The sequence below is a fragment of the Dasypus novemcinctus genome, chromosome 31, assembly GCF_030445035.2.
Source record: "Dasypus novemcinctus isolate mDasNov1 chromosome 31, mDasNov1.1.hap2, whole genome shotgun sequence".
Classification (NCBI taxonomy): domain Eukaryota; kingdom Metazoa; phylum Chordata; class Mammalia; order Cingulata; family Dasypodidae; genus Dasypus; species Dasypus novemcinctus.
The window spans coordinates 43,356,817-43,377,051 of NC_080703.1; the positions used below are offsets into that span (position 1 = coordinate 43,356,817).

The 20,235-nt window shown below is 47.3% G+C and overlaps 1 protein-coding gene across 1 annotated transcript in view; it reads left to right on the top strand.

The window, feature by feature from the left end:
• The window catches only part of COL6A6 (collagen type VI alpha 6 chain), a 135,872-nt gene that overhangs the window by 42,796 nt on the left and 72,841 nt on the right, over positions 1-20,235 (top strand). The window contains exons 7-11 of the mRNA XM_058290639.2: positions 1,951-2,526; positions 4,751-5,320; positions 14,565-14,908; positions 14,993-15,071; positions 18,644-18,798. Coding sequence (XP_058146622.1) covers positions 1,951-2,526; positions 4,751-5,320; positions 14,565-14,908; positions 14,993-15,071; positions 18,644-18,798 — 1,724 coding nt within the window. The remainder of the gene's footprint in view (positions 1-1,950; positions 2,527-4,750; positions 5,321-14,564; positions 14,909-14,992; positions 15,072-18,643; positions 18,799-20,235) is intronic.

Genomic DNA, 20,235 nt, shown 5'->3' on the forward strand with positions numbered 1-20,235 from the left:
GGCACTGTTGAATTAGACACTCAGGACCGGTTTTGATCCACCCGACTCTTCCCATGTGTATGCAAATAGTGCTAGGGTGATGCAGCCCCCGTTTTCAAGAAAAGTGATTCCACAGTGTGTCGTAAGTCAGATTCCCGAGAAGCAGACGCTGACTCAGGGATCCTTGTGGAGGTGACTTATTGAGGACCTATTTTTCAGGAGATAAAGTAGGAGGGAGCACGAATGGGAGCTGTGGAAGGAGGTGGCCTCAGTGGGGTCCGCCTTGCCTCACCCCAGGAGGAGTCTAGAACGTGAATTACACTGCGGCGGAGGCCCAATCTAGAGGCCCGGGACGGCTCAGCATGCCCTGCGCAACTGAGCTGCGCGAGGGCTACCGAGGCAGGGGGAGAGGGGCGGCGCGGCTCCCACTTGGGCAAGAAACCACTGAAAATGTTGTTTGTTAAAATTTTTACACACCAGTACTTGTATCACATGTGATGTTTGTGAAAACACTTTGATATTTATTAAAGCCAATGAAGAGGGAATATAGTAAGAGGACTTGAGCAAGGGATGCTTCAAAAGAAGTAAACGGGGTCGCCTCACTCTCGTTGAAGCTGCCGAGTAATGGAAGTGATGAAACAAAGGAAAGTTCAGCACATATCAGGAACTGATTATCCTGTGACTCACTGGGCCTGATGGCAGGGACATTAGGAAAAGTCTCCATGAAGGAGGTGGACCTTCCTGGAGTCTTGAGGGAAGCATTGTTCTGTCCTATTATGTTCAACTTAAGTGTGGAGCTCGAGGTCTATGTTCTGTGGCAAGAGCACACCTGGTTTATATCTTCTGGTGCTTCCACCCAGAACTAACCTGAACTCCTAAACCAGTTCTGACACTGAACAACATGCACCCCGACCCCTGAGTAACCAAGCAGGCTTCACAGGGCAGCAGAAGGCCAGAGAGACACAGTTCCTTCTCTAGGGGAGCAAGCTTTGTTTGAGAATTTGGTGTATGGCCTCCAGGCAGTGGGCGAGCACCTCGGCTGTAGGGTTTGCAGAGCCCTACCCCAGAGCTAGCAAGGGGCTGGCAAAGGTAGGAACTTTGTTGAGCCTCTGGGGGTACTTTCTCAAATTTCCTCAAATTTCTCAAAAATGGATGAGTTCACATTTGGAACATACCTTTCCAAAGCCTGTAGCGAGAGTGTGCCACATATGGACTTAATAATGAACCATCTTGTAAGTCCCCTTCTCAAGAATGGATGACCTAGAGTTTGGAAGGCTGTAGCCTTTCAGTGGAACAGGCTACACATGAATAAAGGATTGTGGCTCTGCTACTTTTCTTTTCCAGGGCATTGACCCAAGGTTTAAAAAGTTCATAAGAGTGTGGTGGTAAGGTGACTTAGTTGGGCCAAGTGAGAAATGTGTTTACTTCTCTGATGAGGTCCATTAACAAAAATAATGTTTCGAGAAAGTGAAAAAGGGACAAAATCTAACCCTGAAAAGTCAGCTATCATAGAACTATGGAAAAACATACAGTGTAGCCAAATTCATTTTCCCTAAAGTCATTTTAAGGATAAAATCTCATGATCCCTGAGCTTAAAAAAAAAGAGAGACATTTGAATAAACAAAAGCACATATGGAAAGAACCATGTACACAGGGAAGAGTTCGCAGAATTATGATTTTTATTCTAATACAAAAGTTCTTGATGTTTTTGTTCCTAATGATCTTTGCATTGTTGCCACCCCCAGACCCCCATCCTGCAATGGGCTTCATTTCTCATCGGCCTTGTCCCAAAAGCTCACCTACCTGCTTACTCCGAGCTAGTGGGACACGTGAATGGGTCTTGTCCCTGTTCCCTGGTGTCAACATTCTAACGTAGAAGATGGCGCCATGGTGAGGAAAGAGCGGCAATTAAATGTCTTCCGTGTGTCCCAAGCTGATTTCCTCGGGGTCTCCCTTCTCTTCTTCTTTCAGAATGCAAGCGGATTGAAGTTTTAGATGTCGTGTTTGTCATCGACAGCTCCGGCAGCATCGACTATGACGAGTACGCTATCATGAAGGACTTTATGATTGACCTGGTGAAGAAAGCCGACGTTGGCAAGAACCAGGTCCGGTTCGGGGCTCTCAAGTACTCTGACGACCCAGAGGTGCTGTTTTATCTGGGCGACCTCGGCTCCAAGAGGGAGGTGATTTCAGTGCTCCAGAATGACCAGCCCAAGGGAGGCAACACCTACACGGCCGAGGCACTGGCCTTCTCCAACCACCTCTTCACCGAGGCCCGGGGCAGCCGCCTGCACCAGGGGGTCCCCCAGGTCCTCATAGTGATAACCGACGGGGAATCCCATGACTCAGAGAAGCTCAACGCCACGGCGAAGGCCCTGCGCGACCAGGGCATTCTCGTCCTGGCCGTGGGCATTGCTGGCGCCAACCCCGTGGAGCTGCTAGCCATGGCAGGATCCAGTAGCAATTACTACTTTGTGGAGACCTTCAGCGGCCTAAAGGGGATATTTTCGGATGTGTCGGCCAGTGTCTGTAACTCTTCAAAAGTAGGTAAGCATTGCCAATTAAGCATTTGATAATTATTTGTAGAGGATCATGTGGGGGAGAGGCCCAAGCAGTAGCCCTCAGGAGCAAGCCTCCAGAGAGGAGAGAGGGACCCTAATCGTTTCGCAGGACGTCTCACAATGGTAGACTCTCAGCATTGGGAAGACCTCAAGGACATGTGGTTTGACTTCCTCCCAAAGAGGAATGCCTTCTACAGCTTCCTACCCAGTTGCTTCACCACTGTCGAATGGGCTTTATTAGCATGTCAGCCTGCTTACATGTCACTTCCACCTGCTTGTTCTTCCTACTCTTAAGAAATCAAATCCCACTCTTCCTAAGAACCAGCTCTTACTGCCTAAAGTCATCTTCTCCAGGCTCAAGGGCCTCCATCCTTTACCTCTTCCTCCTGTGGCAAAGGCGCCTTTAAAACTCTCTTCCAGCCTGAGACATTTCCGAGGCAGAGTGCGGTGGGACTTCCTTTACCCCGGATGCTGTATTGAGGTCCTACATCTCTTCATCTGTTATTTGGCTGCCATTTTATGCTGTTGGGTCAGAGACAGGCTGTTGACTGCTAAAATCCCCTGCTGTTGTTTGTTGTTTTTTTTTAAGATTTATTTATTTATTTATTTCTCTCCCCTTCCCCCCCACCCTGGTTGTCTGTTCTCTGTTTCTATTTGCTGCGTCTTCTTTGTCCGTTTCTGTTGTTGTCAGCACGAGAATCTGTGTTTTCTTTTTGTTGCGTCATCTCTCCATGTGTGTGGCACCATTCCTGGGCAGGCTGCACTTTCTTTCATGCTGGGCGGCTCTCCTTACGGGGCACACTCCTTGCATGTGGGGCTCCCTTACGCGTGGGGACACCCCTGCATGGCATGGCACTCCTTGTGTGCATCAGCACTGCACATGGGCCAGCTCCACACGGGTCAAGGAGCTGTGGTAGACGGATGCCCTAACCACTGGGCCAAGTCCGCCGCCCCTGCTGTTTTTACTAAGTTGTATTTACTGAAAATACTATGAGTTTTATTAGATGATTTGTTATTTATCCACAACTTCAACATATTGGTACAGTTCCTTTTAAAAATTTAACTTTTCAACATATTGGTTGAAAATTTAAAAAATTTTTTTAATTTAAAACATTTAATTTTTCTGGTTTCCATGTGCTTGCTGCCTTTGAATGCAATATTAACCTCTTGTGGCCAGTGGCTAAAATTTGATCTGTCCATCTCAAGTCCACTTAGAAGCTAATGTTGCATTTTCATATTGAAAGTTCTGCTTTAGGTAGGAAAGGGTACTTGATTTCTTTCATTTGAATCTGAAACAAATGTAATGAGTTAATGGATTCCAGAAGGATCTACTTACCATATTTCCTTTTATCTTGCATTGCTTATCTCATCTGCAGGAAAAGCTCAGCCATCTTTAATCATTCTGAGGCTAAAATGAGAATTAAATTAGGTCAATGGTGGTGTCACTGGGGGAATTCAAGGAAATGATAATGCTTACCAAGGGTCTAAGGAATAAACATTCGTTGTGTGCCAAACATAACTTTCATTTCATTAGCAAAGCACTCGTGTTTTTTTATTTTGTACTTTGTTAGTATGAGAGAAGCATTTCTAAACTACACTGCATGTTTCCTTCAAAAATATTTTTCTCAAGTAGATATTGTTGCCTACCTGCAAAAGAAAGGAGGTTGACAAAGAGGAAAACTGACCAGATATAGGCCGTGAGGCATGACTTTTAAACCTTCCCTTAATTTGCCCTAGTAAACCAGGAAAGTATTTATTGGCTCTATTGTCGAGAGAGGCCAAGTAGTGATTCAGACCATCTGCCTCTTCGTTTGAATCCTTAAATGGATGCGTGTTGCGTGTGGGTTTTCTTTCTTGCTGTGCCACTGTCGTCACCGGGCTTTGGGAAAGAGTGGGGCCCGATAGCAGGGTTGAGAACAAGTTTTCTGGAGCACCCTCCCAGTTCTCGGGCGTCTGGAAAAGGAACGCGGCGTAAGAACCAAGGGGCCAGCTAAGAGAAGCGTAAAATGATGCACAAGTTGTTGGTGCCTCGTGCTGCCTTGCTGTTTCTTTGTATTTGCTCTGGAATTAAGATGAGAATTCAGGGTCCGGTAGAGTGAGCCCAGAAGCCGCTTTCAGAAGCATCATAGCTGCCAATGCTGAATTCACTCTTGGTGGGCAGCAGAAGGAACATCCATCTGATCGTTGTTGTCCCTCCCTCCCCGCTGCAGATTGCGACATTGAGAAGGTCGACCTCGTTTTCCTCATGGACGGTTCTAACAGCATCCACCCGGAGGACTTCAGGAAGATGAAGGAGTTCCTGGCGTCCCTCGTGCAAGCCTTTGACGTCGGGCTGAACCGCGTGCGGGTGGGCGCGGCCCAGTTCAGCCACACTTACCAGGCGGAGTTCCCGCTGGGGGCGCTGGCGGGCGAGCGGGAGGTGGCCCTCCGGATCGCCGGCATCAGGCAGCTCTTCGGGTACACGCACATCGGGGCGGCGCTGCGGCAGGTGGGGCAGTACTTCCAGCCGGACGCGGGCAGCAGGATCAGCTCGGGCACCCCGCAGGTGCTGCTGGTGCTCACGGACGGGCAGTCCCAGGACGAGGTGGCCGGGGCGGCCGAGGCCCTGCGGCACAGGGGCGTGGCCATCTACTCCGTGGGCATCGGCAGCGTGGACGACCAGCAGCTCGTCCAGATGACCGGCTCGGCCGACAGGAAGCTGACGGTGGACAACTTCGACGCTCTCAGGAAGGTCAAGAAGAGGATCGTGCGCAGCATCTGTGCCTCGGGGGGCGAGAGCAGTAAGTACCCCACGAGGCCTGCGTGGTGCCCCCACCCCGTCGCCACTGGCAGCTTCCTCGAACCCCGGGGGGAGAGGGAGGGGAGATCTGGACTCGTGCCTCTAGGTGTCAGCTTGACCTTGTCCGCTCTCGAGTGTTTTGGGGGCCTGTGGATCGAGAAGCAGGAGGTTGAGCCCCCTCTCTCCGGGGAGAACATGCCTGCTTTGTGAGTGGGACTGCCTCGACTGCAGAAGGTGTGAGGGAAAGGCCACCGTTTATCATCTGGAGAGTTCCAGAACTTTCAGAACGCTTCTCAAAGAAATAAGCTAGTTGGTGGATTTTGTCTGACCGGCATTGGGGTCTGTCGGCGGCTGAGCGCCGTGGTAACAAGAACGTAGCAGCATCCCTAGGGGCTTACAGCTTTATTCCAAAACTTTACCCCATGTGTGAGTCAGCCAAGGGGTGCTGGGGCAAAATACCAGAAACTGGTTGGTTTTTATCAAGGGTGTTTATTTGGAGTAGGCGCTTACAGATACCAGGCCATAAGCATGAGTCACTTCCCTCACCAAAGTCTACTTGGAGCAAGTGGCTGCCGACGTCCGCGAGGGCTCAGGCTTCCTGGGTTCCTACGTTCCTGGGGCTGGCTCTTCTCTGGCTTCAAGGTTCCTTCCTTCCTGGGGCTGTTTCTCTTTCCTCTGCTGCTGACTTCCTGGGGCTCCAGCTTAAGACTTCAGCATCAAACTCCAACATCAAAACTCCAACATTAAAAACCCTCAGCTCTGTCCTTTGCCTTTTATCTGTGAGTCCCCACCCACCAAGGGGTGAGGACTCAATGCCCTAATCATAACTCAGTCATGCAAGCAGAATCCAGTATTTCTTTTTGGAATTCATCAATTATATCAAACTGCTACACCGCATAAGTTAGTAAAGTATCTTTTTAAAAATTAGCACGTTTTAACAGTTTTCAATAGATGAAAGTAAAATATCTTAAAGCGAGAACTTTTCCCTCTTCTCATCAACCTCACAGTTGGCTGCGTCTCTGTGTAACTAACTAACCACCCCCGGCAAACATTTACCCCAAAACTGCGCCAAGGAGAGGAGCGCCACGAGGTGGTTCTCAGAGGCAGCTCTTGAGACACGCAGCCTGGCTAGAGATAAATCCCTGCGCTATGTTCCCTTGCTCTTGGGCAAGTAGCTAAACTTTTCTAACTTTAATTTTCCCATCTGTGAAATATGAGCGATAGTAGCACACAGTTCAAAAGATCACGGTAAGGATTAAATGAGAAAATGCGTATTTAAACTTTCTTTGAGTGAGCCTGACACTTGGGCTGTAATTACGGAGCCTCTTTTCCGTGTCTACCACTGACCCGTTAAATTCATTCCTTCCCTTGCCCCTCGTGTTCAGGAGATAAATGGCCCTCCTGATGGTGAAGAACGTGTCCTCCCCAGTGTAACTACTAGAACTTCAAGTGTCACTCGAGGTTCCTCTGCTCTTCCAGCCTGCCACCACTGCTCGGCGCCACAGAGGCACAGGCGACAGCATCTCACCTGCCACTCTCCACTTTTCCCTTCTCCCTTCTCCCAGCCCTGCGCCCATCTTGCTCTCCAGGGTTCCTGGTCTCTTTGGAATTGGCAGGGGAAGAGCTCAGGAGGTCTGGGGGCATCTTTACTTGATGACTCCCATCAGACGTGGGGTTCCTCTGGCCAGAGTTCGTCATTTCGTGGGTCCTCAGACCTACCCCCACCCCTTCCTCTCCCCGTGCCCACTAACGCACACTTGTCAGGATGGGTCCCTGGAGGAGGGTCAGTGTGTCTCCTCTCCAGGTGGTCCCTCCTGCCTCCATGGCCCGCGGGCATCCACCTGCCAGGCCCCCAGCTCTGTTCTGCTGAGGTCCGGCCAGGCAGCCGGCTTGGGCAGGCAAGCAGACGAGTCCTCAGCACCGAGTCACATCAGCTCCTTGGGAAACAGCATGTCGGTTGCCCCACCCATCACTGCAAAGCACAGCCCCCACCGTGGGGAGAGCAGCGCCCCATCCTGTGTCCCGGTCTTTAGAATCCCCAGGCTTGCATGGTCTCCACGTTCTGTCTGAAAACCCCTTTCTCTTGACTTAGAGTTTGTCCCAATGGATAGGGCGTCCACCTAGCACATGGGAGGTCCAGGGTTCAAACCCAGGGCCCCTGACCCATGTGGTGAGCTGGTCCACACGCAGTACTGATGCGCTCAAGGAGGGCCCTGCCAAGCAAGGGTGTCCCCCGCATAGGGGAGCCCCACGCGCAAGGAGTGTGCCCCATAAAGAGAGCCGCCCAGCGCAAAAGGAAGTGCAACCTCCCCAGGAATGGCGCCGCACACCCAGAGAGCTGACGCAGCAAGATGGAGCAGCTGTTGGCGCTTTGGACCCAAACAGTGTCAGGAATGAAAGAAAGAGAGAAGGGAGAAAGAAAGAGTGAGAAAAAAAGAACAAGAGAGCTGGGATCAGGGGGTCTGCAAGTAGAGACTCATCAGACAACTTTATTGTTTACAAGGGGCTCTCTATATACCCCAGTTGACGTGACAACAAGCAGGAACACGTAGCCTACATGACAAACAGCAACATGCAGTTAACTATCAGCATTACCCATAGTCTAAGGAATTTTAAAAAATCTTATCTCAAGGTACAAAGTCTAAGTGTTCTATTCACTACAAAAGGTATGTGCTCATCTTTTCTTTCAGCCTTTAACAGCTTCATCCCGTTTGCCCAAACTCTTAATTACGGCATTCCTTAGGTTGCAGGCGTAGCCTCTCCTTATGAGGCCACTGTGCCTCAGTTTCCAACAAGCAACAAAATGAGACACAGATTCCCGGTTCCCCTGATAAGAATACAAGCGGACACAGAGGAAGAACACACAGTGAATGGACACAGAGAGCAGAAAACTAAAGGGGGGAGGGCGGTGCAGGGAAGGGGAGAGAAATAAATTTTTTTTAAATCTTAAAAAAAAAAAAAAGAAGAAATTACCTCTTGCCCATGTGCCTGGGTGTGTGTGGTGGGAGAGTTCACAGCACATCAACAACTCCTTCCAAAAATGCTCCTCTAGTCTGAACTCCAGGCTCAGACCTTTTATGGACACACTGAGGGTTAACCTGCTGCCTGGTCTCCCCGTACTTTGTAATGTGCCATCTATTGTCTGGGTACCTTAGCCAAACCTTCTGTGTTAATTTTCTGTTTCACAGGAAATATCCGTTTTCAATTATTAGGCAGAAAATTATTTCAGAAACCTTTTGTCTCCACATGAGAGAAAATCACATGGAAAGTCAAAACTAGGAGTGCACGCTACAAGTAGTGATTGAGTTATCTTTAAAGGGAAAAGTCATGAAAGCATAAAAGAAGGAAAGTACTCTATATTAAGATAAGCCAAAAGCCATTACCCTACCGAGTAAGAATGCGAAGTCTTTGGAGCCAAGCTGTGGGCTGTGGATGGATGAGCCTGGAGCAAGCACCGATAAAGCTTCAAAGTCATGTGCAAATATGTTAGGGGATGCCAGCTCTCGAACCATCCACCCCAAAATTAAGAAACCCAGCAGTAGCTCAGCACGGCTCTCAATAAATAGAAAACCTTGCTCTGGCTCTCATTTAAAGATGCATAGCTTTGGAAAAGCCCCTAAAAGCCTTAATCTCCTCCTTTGTAAAACTAAATCACCACCAAGAGTCTCTCTAAATGTACACCATGATTCAATATTTGTGAAGGGATGGTTAGCTGATGGAGAGACGAGTGAAGTGACTAAAAACCAATACTTCTTAAGCATCACCCATGGGTGGCATGGTGCTCCAAGGACTTTAAATGTATTACCTTGTTTAATGCTCCCAGCACCCTATGTGGTTTGTATTTTTATTCCCATTTATAAGTAAGGAAACTGGGACTTAAAGTCATATTGGTAGCCCTGGCCCAGGTGATTCAGTAAGTAACAGACAAAGCAAATTTTTAGACCTAGGTTTGTTTGCCTCCAATCCATTTCCTTTTGCTTAAATTAAAATGCCTGTTTTCTTGATATAGTTGTCTAGATTATCTGACGCTGGAATTAGAAAGAGCTAGCATCTCGGAGTCATGCCTCACCAATTAATAGTTGGTGCTTATAAAGGCATTTTTAAATTGTTCCCAAAGCTGCTGCTCCCTGGGAAACCACGTGCTTCTAATCAGTATCACACAGCACAAGCCAGAGCTGATTAGCAGCCTGCACCATCTGGTGTCAAAGCTCACCTGGAGAGGGGCGAAACGCGGTGTTTCGGCTTCTGGACTGCAGAGAAGCTGGATGACTCACAGGCATGCGACCTAAGAGCTGTGAGACCCTGGCAAGCTTCTCTAAGTCTCAGTTCCTCTTATGCAAATGAATTATTTATATTATAGAAATTTCCATTTATGTTTCATGAGGATAATTGAGGTAATGAGTGGGGAGTGGTGAATGTTCAGCGTGTAAGTTACTATCGTAGGGTATTGCAGGGAATTCCTTGACGTGATCTTGTAAATGGATGGGTTTAGTTCACAGGAGGACAACTACCAGGAGTTTCCTGGTTTCAGAACCCAAATATTTTGGCAACATTTCAAAGCTGTAGTCAACTTTAATGCCTCCAGTATACACCAAATTCCCCTAAGCAACTCCATTCCAGAGTCTGTTCACTTCTCTTCGTCCATGTTTATTTTTCTGATTTCTTCTTTGTCCCCGGCTACTCTGTCTACCTAGAGGGGACCGTGGAGAACTTTCAGGGCTGTGGAAGCTCTGCCTTTGTGGCATGGAGCCACGATTAGGTAGCAAAAGAATTGGGAACGGCTCTCATCTTTTGCATCATCTTCATGGATAGATAATCACGAAGGGGATTAAGCAACAAAGTCAGCCTGATTAGAACAAGGTAAGAGAGCACCCCAGGGTTTCCTTCAAGAATGTGGGAAGTATAAGAGGAAAAAGATATTGGTATCCAGCCTTTCTCGGTAAAGGTTTCTTTAGGTCCCTTTTCTAGCTAGATTCTCCAGGAAACAGAGCGGGAAGCAGAGTTTATACAATAATACTTGGAGGGTTCAATCCTAGGAATCGAGAGTCATGGGGAGGGAAGTGAGTCAGGGAAGGGGGAAAGTGGACACGGAATAGTCTTGCCCAGCAAGCCCTGGGTGCCTGGTACCTTGTCGTCTGGGACATCACCAGAGAGGTCATTTAGGACCGTGGCTTGGACCAGTTCATTAGGGCAGAAGAAAAGAGCATGGATCTGCCAGAGCCTTCCCATCCCCGTCTCTCACGGGTTAAAGTTTACCCTGTGGAGGGCTGTCCCTCCTACCCTACTCGTTGTGCTTTCCTGCCCATCTGGGAACCTGCAAGGGAAACTGGATCCCATGAGCGCAACGTCTCTGGGGCTGGCAGTGTGGAGGGAACGTCTGTGAGTTTGGCTGGTGGACGGTGGTTCCTGCGTGCAGGACGGAGGCCGTGTCGGGCTTGCCCTTACCCCGTAGTGTGCGGCCAGATGGCAGCTACGGCTCACCACTGGGAGCCTGGGAGGGGAGATCAAAAAGTGGGTCTCTTATAGTACCTAACTGTATTTTCTAGATCATTTGTGTTTTTTCTCCCCTAGGCGGCTTAAAGCAGATATCATGAAATGGGTTGGCTTAAACAGTGGGTATTTATTAACTTACACTTTGAGGCTGAGAAAATGTCCAAATCAAGCCATCCTCAAGGAGATGCTTTCTTTCTAAAGACCGGCTGCTGGCCATCCTTGGCTCTTCTGCCATATGGCAAGGCGTATGGTGGCATCTGCTGGTCTCCCCCTTCTCTTTTGGGTTTCACGGATTTCAGCTTCTTGCTTCCAGGGTTTTCTCTCTCTTTGTCTGAGTTTAATTCCATTTATAAAGGACTCAGGTAATAGGATTAAGACGATCTGAATGAGGTTGGTCACATCTTAATTGAAGTAGCCTCATCAGAAGGTCATGCTGGGGAAGTGGCTGTGGCTCAAGCAGTTGTCCCATTTACCATATGGAGGACCCCGGCTCAATCTCTGGGACCTCCTGCTAATACAAAGAAAAAAAAGGTGTCCCAGACCTGCTCAGAGAGGCACAGGTCCCTGCACAGCAAAGCCAAGCACCAGAAAGATGATGATGTAATCAGATAGGGGAAAAAGAAGGTCATACTGGGGAGTGGATGTGACTCAAGCATTGAGCGCCCACCTCCTACATGGGAAGTCCCGGGTTCAATTCCCAGTGCCTCCTAAAGAAGACAAACAAACAGTGAGCAGACAATGAACAGACAATGAGCAAAAACAATGAACAGACAACAAGGGAAAAAACACCTTATAGACAACAAGCAAAAAATAAAAAATAAAACCAAGACAATGAGCAAAGATAATATGCAAACAATGAGAAGATAATAAGAAAAAAGAGCAGGGAGTGGATGTGGCTCAAGCAGTTGAGCTCCTGCCTCCCACATGGGAGGTCCCAGGTTCATTGCCTGGTGCCTCCTAAAGAAAAAAACAAAAACAGACAAGGAGCAAAAGACAATGAGCAGACAAGCAAACAACGAGCAAAAAAGAGGAAACAGATGAGGGAGCCCCCTGGCTGGGGAGGGGAAACTTAAAAAAAAAAAGCCATACTTACAGTGGGCTTGCAAGAATGGATTAACTTTAAGAACATGCTTTTCTGGGGTACTTACAGCTTCAAATCACTAAACCATCCTTTCCCTTTATTCATCTAAACGACCCCTTTTTTCCAAGGACTAAAGTAAGTTTCTCTCCTATCCCAGCTGATAACTGCTAACAGCCCTGCTTTCCCCTTCCATGCATTTTCTCAAGAACCTCCAGTCTTCTAGCCTTATTAATATTCCCTGGCCTCTTGGCAGTCTTTCTGATTCCTAAGACTCTGCCATCATCAGCTCCCATTAGGGACTTTCTTGGTCCGTCAGGCAACCAGTATTTGCTTTGGACCCAGCAGGGAGCCATGAGACTGCAACTATCTAGTCTCCTCTCTGCTGTTTTTTTGTGGTTTTTTTTTTTTTTACATTTTTATTTTGAAATATAAAATTCTTTTGTTACTAGACAAGCAAATTAATGACCAGAGAGGTTATTTGTCAACCGTTATTTAGCAGTAACTGATGGTAACCAGTACACACAACTGGACCAAACTGTCCTCCCACTCAAAACCCTCCCACGCTACTCCTTGTCAGGGCTCATCAAAATGGCGGAGCACTGGCGGCCTGTGCTACAGGGCACCTTCTCGACTTTCCTGGCGTGTATTGTCCATCTCCTATTCCCGTTCTTGCTGTCTGAGCTCAAGTTTTATTTCTCTTTGGAAATCCAACTTTATCCTTCTCCCTGTGGCTCATTTCCAAACCTACCCCCTCCTCCATGTAGTTCTCATCACCTCTCTCAGGTTCACTCCCAAGCTCAGCCTCTGGTACAGAGTGTCCCCTCTGAAGCTCTGAAGGGCAGCTGAGTACGGACAGATGCCTGGTGGCACTGGCCAGGCTGTTAGATGGCAGCCGGCCACCCAAGTGTCCTGGTCTCTCGCATCATACTTACATGTATGGCTGCTAACTCTGGACTTGTTCCCCAAATATCATTCCTTTGGCCAAATTATTATGGAATAATTTATCAGTTTGAATTAGTTAAATAAACTCAAGGAACTTCTTTAGGTAAAAGCTGTGATTTCAGCAATCTAGTCCAAAAGTTGAGATATTCTCTATATGGGACTGTTCCCAGAGTCACTTAATGTCATTTTGGCATTTCTGCAGTGTTCATTTTCCACAAGAGATTGTTTTCCTTAAAGGCAGTAACATATATTCATTACCAAATGATTTCCTGCTCAGAAATTTGAGCAATGTTTGTCCAAGAGTGAAGCTTTCCATCTCAGGACAGACGTGACAGGATATGGACTCAGGAGGAATTTTGAAACGGCATATTCTCATGGTCCCTTCTGACTGGTTTCTTTCTCTTCAGCTCACCTTCTGAAAATCCAAGAAGAAATGTTCCAATAAGATAAAATACATTAAAATAAAACCAACATTTCAAATTTTTTATGACATGTTGATTTACTTTGAATCTTACGATTAAAATTGATTAAAGTAAGGCTTTTGTTTTTCCTCACCTAACACTGTTCTCATTAAAAGTGAATCGAGTTACCAGCCCTTGTTTTAAGTATTGAAACTTGACGTTTTGGTTCAAAAGACTTGCAAAGATCCAGCTGGCCAGTGTGCCTGGGAAGAAGTGTGGGCAGGCATCTTTCCATAAAACAAATATCTGGAAAACTGCTAAACAAAGCAAATTAAAAATAGACACCCCTTCTCCTTATTTTACCAATCAAGTCCTACATGTTAGATTTGTCTGTAAAGATTGGAGGGTTTAGCCAAGCTAAAAATTCTTGCAAGATGAGTGTGTGTATCACATGCCTTTATCCTTCTCTAATTATCTGCCTTTAGGAGGTTCAGTTTAAGATATCAAGCCCTTGTAGTTTCTCAAATTGTTAAATTTCCCTGGAGTAGCAAGGATAAGAGCAGAGCACTTTTAGTGCTGTGCCTTTCTTGGTATTTCTTGAACTCTAAATTGGCAGTGGCTTGGCTTCCTGAGTGACTGAGCCCGGAAGGCAGTGCCACCTTAGCATGGTTGAATATGAGTGGAGTAACGGGTGCCCAGTTTCTTCACTTCTAAGACTTAAACCAGGCCAGACTTACAAAGTTCCCTTGGATTATTTATTTTCATCTTGACTTTTCTTTTCTGGAGGGATGTTAGAAGACAAAAAGAAGACTCAGCAACCTTTTTAAGAGAGATACACCATCAATGACTATTCCTTTAGACAAGTCCCTTGTGATTTATCTTTTTTCTAAATGACTTTCTCTATTCAAATGACTTTACATTTCCTTTCTAATTGCTATAATTCAGTATTTGCTAAATGACCTTAATTGATAAGTAACATGATATGAATGTCTTATGTTAGACTATTAGGCATTTCCATGATGTACTTTAGAGACATTTAAATGACTCTGCATGGCTTTTTCAATGGCCTCAATAAAATCTTTAAGAAACTTAATTGTTAGAGAATCATGTAGATTTTTTTACGTGCTGAAATATAACATTGTATATTTGTATTTCACAGATTATAAAAGAGCGATTCTCTTCCATTACTCCCTCAGTCCCTTCCTTGCTTTCCAACTTTATAAGTGGAGTAGAAATAAGAATTCCAAGCCCTTTGGTTAAGACGTGGTATTCAAGTCAGATAAAGGTGTTTGTTAATCTGATGAGAGATTCTGGTCCTTGAATCCTAGATTGTTTCGTGGACATTGTGGTGGGATTTGATGTCTCAACTCAGAAGAAAGGGCAGACATTGTTCGAAGACCAGCCTTGGATGGGAGCCTACCTTCAAGACGTCTTACGTACCATCAGCTCCCTCAACGGAGTGAGCTGTGAGGTGGGGACGGAGACGCGGGTCAGCGTGGCTTTCCAAGTGACCAACGCCATGGAAAAATATTCCCCCAAGTTTGAGATCTACAGTGAAAACATACTCAACAGCCTGAAGGGTCTAACCGTTAAAGGACCATCTCTTCTCAACACGAACCTCTTGAGTTCACTGTGGGACACATTTCAGAATAAATCTGCCGCTCGAGGAAAGGTAATGTGGTTTTATGTTATTTGTTAGTCTATGGCTGCAGTGACCTCCTTTTCACTAATGTTTCTTTTTTGAATACTTTCCTAGGTGGTTCTTTTATTTTCAGATGGATTGGATGATGATATTGAAAAACTTGAACAAAAATCTGATGAACTTAGAAAAGAAGGTACTGAATGTGGAGGGGAGGGCAGGGAATGTTTATTAACTTCACAACTCAGCTCCAGCTTTTAAGTTTCCAGGCATTCAAATAGCCCTGAATTGCCAACTCTCCACTTAGTAGGCACTTGACAGAACACATGAGCTCTCAGAACAGTTGGCATCCACTTTTCTCTTCCTGCCCTGTATGTATGAAACAGCACCGACTACGAAGACCTGTCAACTCTCTTGTATGATATCTCTCTGTAGTTCTTCTCCCTGCACTTTCTTGGAGAGTGTCCATCCCCCCCTTGTCCCATATGATCTAACATAGCAACCTCCTTTGTGTCAGCAGGATGTATTTCTCCATGGACCAAGGAAGGGGGAGGGATTATGTCCTTATAACACCTTCTTAACACTTTCTTAAGGTAATGCTCTCTCCAGAAAGCACCATTGGGCAAGTTCGCTCATGTTTCGGGGCTTTCTATTTGGTTATTTCTTGAAGACTACAGATGGAGCAACTCTCATGTTTGTGGGTTTTGAAGGGCTTGACTTTAGGAACTAATGGCCAGTCTGACTTCTTGTCAGGTCATTCTAAGATATGGATCAGGGGAAGAAAACTGTGTATGTGTGTTCTGATTTGATCAAAAGTAGAAATACTCTCCTGTAAGTGAAAGCTGCTGGTGTCCACCCATAGACCCTCTTCCAGGCAGGTTCACCTGGCCCCCAGCTGCTGTCAGGGCTGCTATTACAAACTCAAAGATTTCCCTTTCTCTGGAGAACTTGTCCTTGGCCACTGGGAGCCCCCTTGCCTGGAAGGTCATACCCCACCCTCTCCCTACAGAGCAGGTGGGTGCAAAGAGCCAGACCCTTCATGCAGTGCCTGCCACAGAGCTCCTGGTGGGCTCAGGTGAGGGGCCTCCAGTTGCCTGGCTGCCTCCTCAGCTCTTTCCCGCCCTCCCCTGCTTGCCTCACCCCCTTTCTTTTTTTTTTTTTTTTTATTTATTTCTCTCCCCTTTCTTCTTAGGATGTTCCCCCAGGAAATCGTGTACAGCCAAATCCCTGCCTCAGGCTCTGCCTCTGGAAAGCGGAGCTGCCCCAGCTGCCTTCCCTGGGCTGCTGGAGACTGACTGGGTTTTCTCTTTCCGTTTGGTTCTCTCTTCAATCTAAACAAATTGCAACGTTCTCTGAATTTACAGCTAGTGAGTGAGGGTTTTCTTTAACCTTGTATTGACTAATATTGCCTCTCTTTATTCCATCAAGTCCTGACCTTCATTCATGAACTGTAGGGAGGGGTTAATTCAGACTGAGAATGAGACACTTGAGTTTTTAGTTTGGTAGGTAGGTTTTGTATTTCAGCTTTTCTTTTATGGAGAAAAAGATGTAGCTCTTGAAGACTACACGCTTTCTCCAGGAAGTACCTCGGAATATCCAGATTTCTAAGATCAATCCTCTTTCTTCCAACCCCCGAGGAAAAACTGGTCAATGGATTTCAACTTCAGAAGCTGGATTTTGAAAAACAGCTGAAGAAATTAAGACTCTATGAATGGGAAACAGAAAAGGATGATGGCCATAATGTTCTTTGAAAAGTGTCCAGTGGGTCTAGAGAGTGATAGAGTGGTCTATTGCCCTAGGAAAGCCTCGCTGTGTGAAGCAGGTCTCTATACGTATAAACTGTGCAGTCTCCAAGAAACAAGAGGGGACCAGGAGAAAAGCGTTCTCGGTGATGGATGCGGCTTTACAACTGATCTGTATTGATTGGGGTTTGGATTAGTTTGCTCATTTTAGAATCTAATATCCTTGAATCTACTCAGTGATTCTTTATTCTCCCAATTTTTGAAATCTCCCAAATTTTGAAAAATTATCTAAAACTGGATCATCCCTAATTCAGATTTAGAAAATGGAAGACATCATATTTAACATTTATTGGAGTCCCCTGCTCAGAGTTCTCTCATCCTGAGAAAAGCAGTTAGAGAATATTTACATGCATGTTTCGTACAGGTCAACATTCCCATGGGTCTCCTAACGCTTCCATTTTTAGTTGCTGGGATTTATAAGAAAAGAAATCAGATGTGAGGTTTTTCCCTTTGTAACTACGCCCCTTGGCGTGCCTGCCCTTGAGCATCCAGCTCCCGCTTCCTCACTGCCCACCCTGCCCCGCCTTCCCCTCCGTCACTGCCCTTGGAAGGGTGACCGGCTGTCCCGCTTTGCCTGGCCTGAGGGTCCCGGGGATACAAGACGGGACTAAGGCCAGGAAAGTCGCAGACAGACCAGGCCTGAGCCGGGACCCGTTCCTTGGTGTTTGCCGACTAGACTCCCCCACGCCAGCCACCCTGGCGCTTCCATCCCCCCAACACGTCCCCGAAACTCTATTCCCTCCACCCCCCTTCATCAGCCCCTCCCGTCGTTCAACATCGTGTCGTTTAAACTGCTAGCATGGAACAGGGTGTTCCTGACTCTCAGCCAACTCTTGGGCATTTCTTTATCTGCTCCGATCTACTGATTCTCAAGCCCCATCCAAAGAATTCCTTACCCACCTGTGATAAAAAGGGAAAATTATGCCAATGGAGTTAGAGATTCATAAAGCTAAGTTCTTATTCTGTTTATAGAATTGCCCTTCTCCCTACAATTACGTCATTATATTTTTGTTGTTAAAATTTCCTTTGACTGAGCAAAAACCTAAAAATACCCTTTGGGCAGGTCATTTACCCTCTCCACGCCTCAGTTGGCTGGTCTGTAAAATAGGGCTATGATCGTATGTACCTATAGAGTTGTTTTGAGGATACCTATAAGATAATGCATGTGAAGTACCTAGACACCTGTCAGGCACATAATAACCATGAATAAGTGACAGCCCTGTTGTTGGTGTAATTACTACTGCTGTAATGTTTGCCAGGTTATTACCATCATCATTTAATGTTCTTACTTTGCAAAATAACTCATTGGTAACCCTATGTTGGTTCTTAACATTTTCCTTGAAATATTCTGGTCTATGAAATCTCAAAGCCTGAGGGCCACAGGATGGGACATTTAGACATCATTTGTTCTAATAGCCTAACTAAAGGTCTGTTACTACCTTTTAGTACTTACAGTTCCAACTGGATTATTGATTCCTTATGAGGCCCTTTAGAGCTGTGCTTCTAAGTTTACCGTATGAACAAATCACCTGGGGATTTCGTTAAAATACAAAGACATGAGGGTCTTCATTTCCACAAAGTCCCCAGGTGATGCCAAGGAATGTCCCTCCTTTGAGTGGCAAAAATTCAGAGCCCCTATCTTCTTGAAATGAGTATTTCCTGTACTTCAGCACTTCACATGGACCTTTTTTAACTCGAGGTCTCGCTTCCGCTCATTGGAGAACTGTAGGCTCTGTTATAGTTTCACCTGGCTCTAATCTAATTGGCTTATTAAATGTCATTCCTTTTGTGCTCTTATTATGGTCTTGTCACTTGTTGGTTTTACATGTGTGGTTGGGGAAGTGGGCAGTAGAATGAGTGTGCTTTTTGTAATGGTTTTCCTAGAATAACAATTTAAATATGCATGCACCAAGCTTAGAGTAACCAAGCCCGCCTCACCTGGAGGGTCATCCACTGTGTTGGCCAGGCCTGAATGCCCTCATGACCATCGCCCTGGACGGCCCTGCCGATTCGAGCGATCTGGCCGATCTGCTCTACATTGAATTTGGGAGAGGATTTGAGTACCGGACCCAGCTAAGCACGGGAATGAGGGACCTCGGCAGCCGGTTGTCACGGCAGCTGGTAAGTAATTCAGAAAAGGCTAGTGAGCTTACATTTTCTACCGGATTTGTATATAGGTTTAATGACTCTACTCATGCATTTGAACTTACCCTGTTCATTGGGGAGTAAAGAAAGGCTTTTCTGAATTACCGCACAGCCTAATGAGAGGGTGCTTTGAAAGTAATGTAATAATAGTAGAGAAATGTCAAAACTTTCGACATTTATATGCTTGGCAAAAGAAGGAGAGAGGGAGAGAGAAGAAAACTATTCAAATAGCAGTCTTGCCCACATTCAGTCAAGAAGAATAAATGTCAAAGACCATCTGGGATGTGAGAGCAAATCGGCTGTTTCTCTGAAGTGAGACCCCTCATTCCCTGCACAGCCCAGGTGCACAGCCCAGGTGCACAGCCCAGGTACAGAGCCCGGGTGCACAGCCCAGGTGCACAGCCTAAGTGTGGACCCCAGGTGTACAGCCTAGGTGCACAGCCCAGGTACAGAGCCCGCGTGCACAGCCCAGGTGCACAGCCCAGGTGCAGAGCCTAAGTGTGGAGCCCAGGTGTACAGCCTAAGTGTGGAGCCCAGGTGCACAGCCTAAGTGTGGAGCCCAGGTGCACAGCCTAAGTGTGGAGCCCAGGTGCAGAGCCCGCGTGCACAGCCCAGGTGCACAGCCTAAGTGTGGAGCCCAGGTGCACAGCCCAGGTACAGAGCCCGCGTGCACAGCCCAGGTGCAGAGCCTAAGTGTGGAGCCCAGGTGCACAGCCCAGGTGCAGAGCCCAGATACAGAGCCCGCGTGCACAGCCCAGGTGCACAGCCCAGGTGCACAGCCTAAGTGTGGAACCCAGGTGCACAGCCCAGGTACAGAGCCCAGGTACAGAGCCCGCGTGCACAGCCCAGGTGCACAGCCCAGGTGCAGAGCCTAAGTGTGGAGCCCAGGTGCACAGCCCAGGTACAGAGCCCGCGTGCACAGCCCAGGTGCACAGCCTAAGTGTGGAGCCCAGGTGCACAGCCCAGGTACAGAGCCCGCGTGCACAGCCCAGGTGCAGAGCCTAAGTGTGGAGCCCAGGTGCAGAGCCCAGGTACAGAGCCCGCGTGCACAGCCCAGGTGCACAGCCCAGGTGCAGAGCCTAAGTGTGGAGCCCAGGTGCACAGCCCAGGTACAGAGCCCGCGTGCACAGCCCAGGTGCACAGCCTAAGTGTGGAGCCCTGGTGCAGAGCCCAGGTGCAGAGCCCAGGTACAGAGCCCGCGTGCACAGCCCAGGTGCACAGCCCAGGTGCAGAGCCTAAGTGTGGAGCCCAGGTGCACAGCCCAGGTACAGAGCCCGCATGCACAGCCCAGGTGCACAGCCTAAGTGTGGAGCCCAGGTGCACAGCCCAGGTACAGAGCCTGCGTGCACAGCCCAGGTGCACAGCCTAAGTGTGGAGCCCAGGTGCAGAGCCCGCGTGCACAGCCCAGGTGCA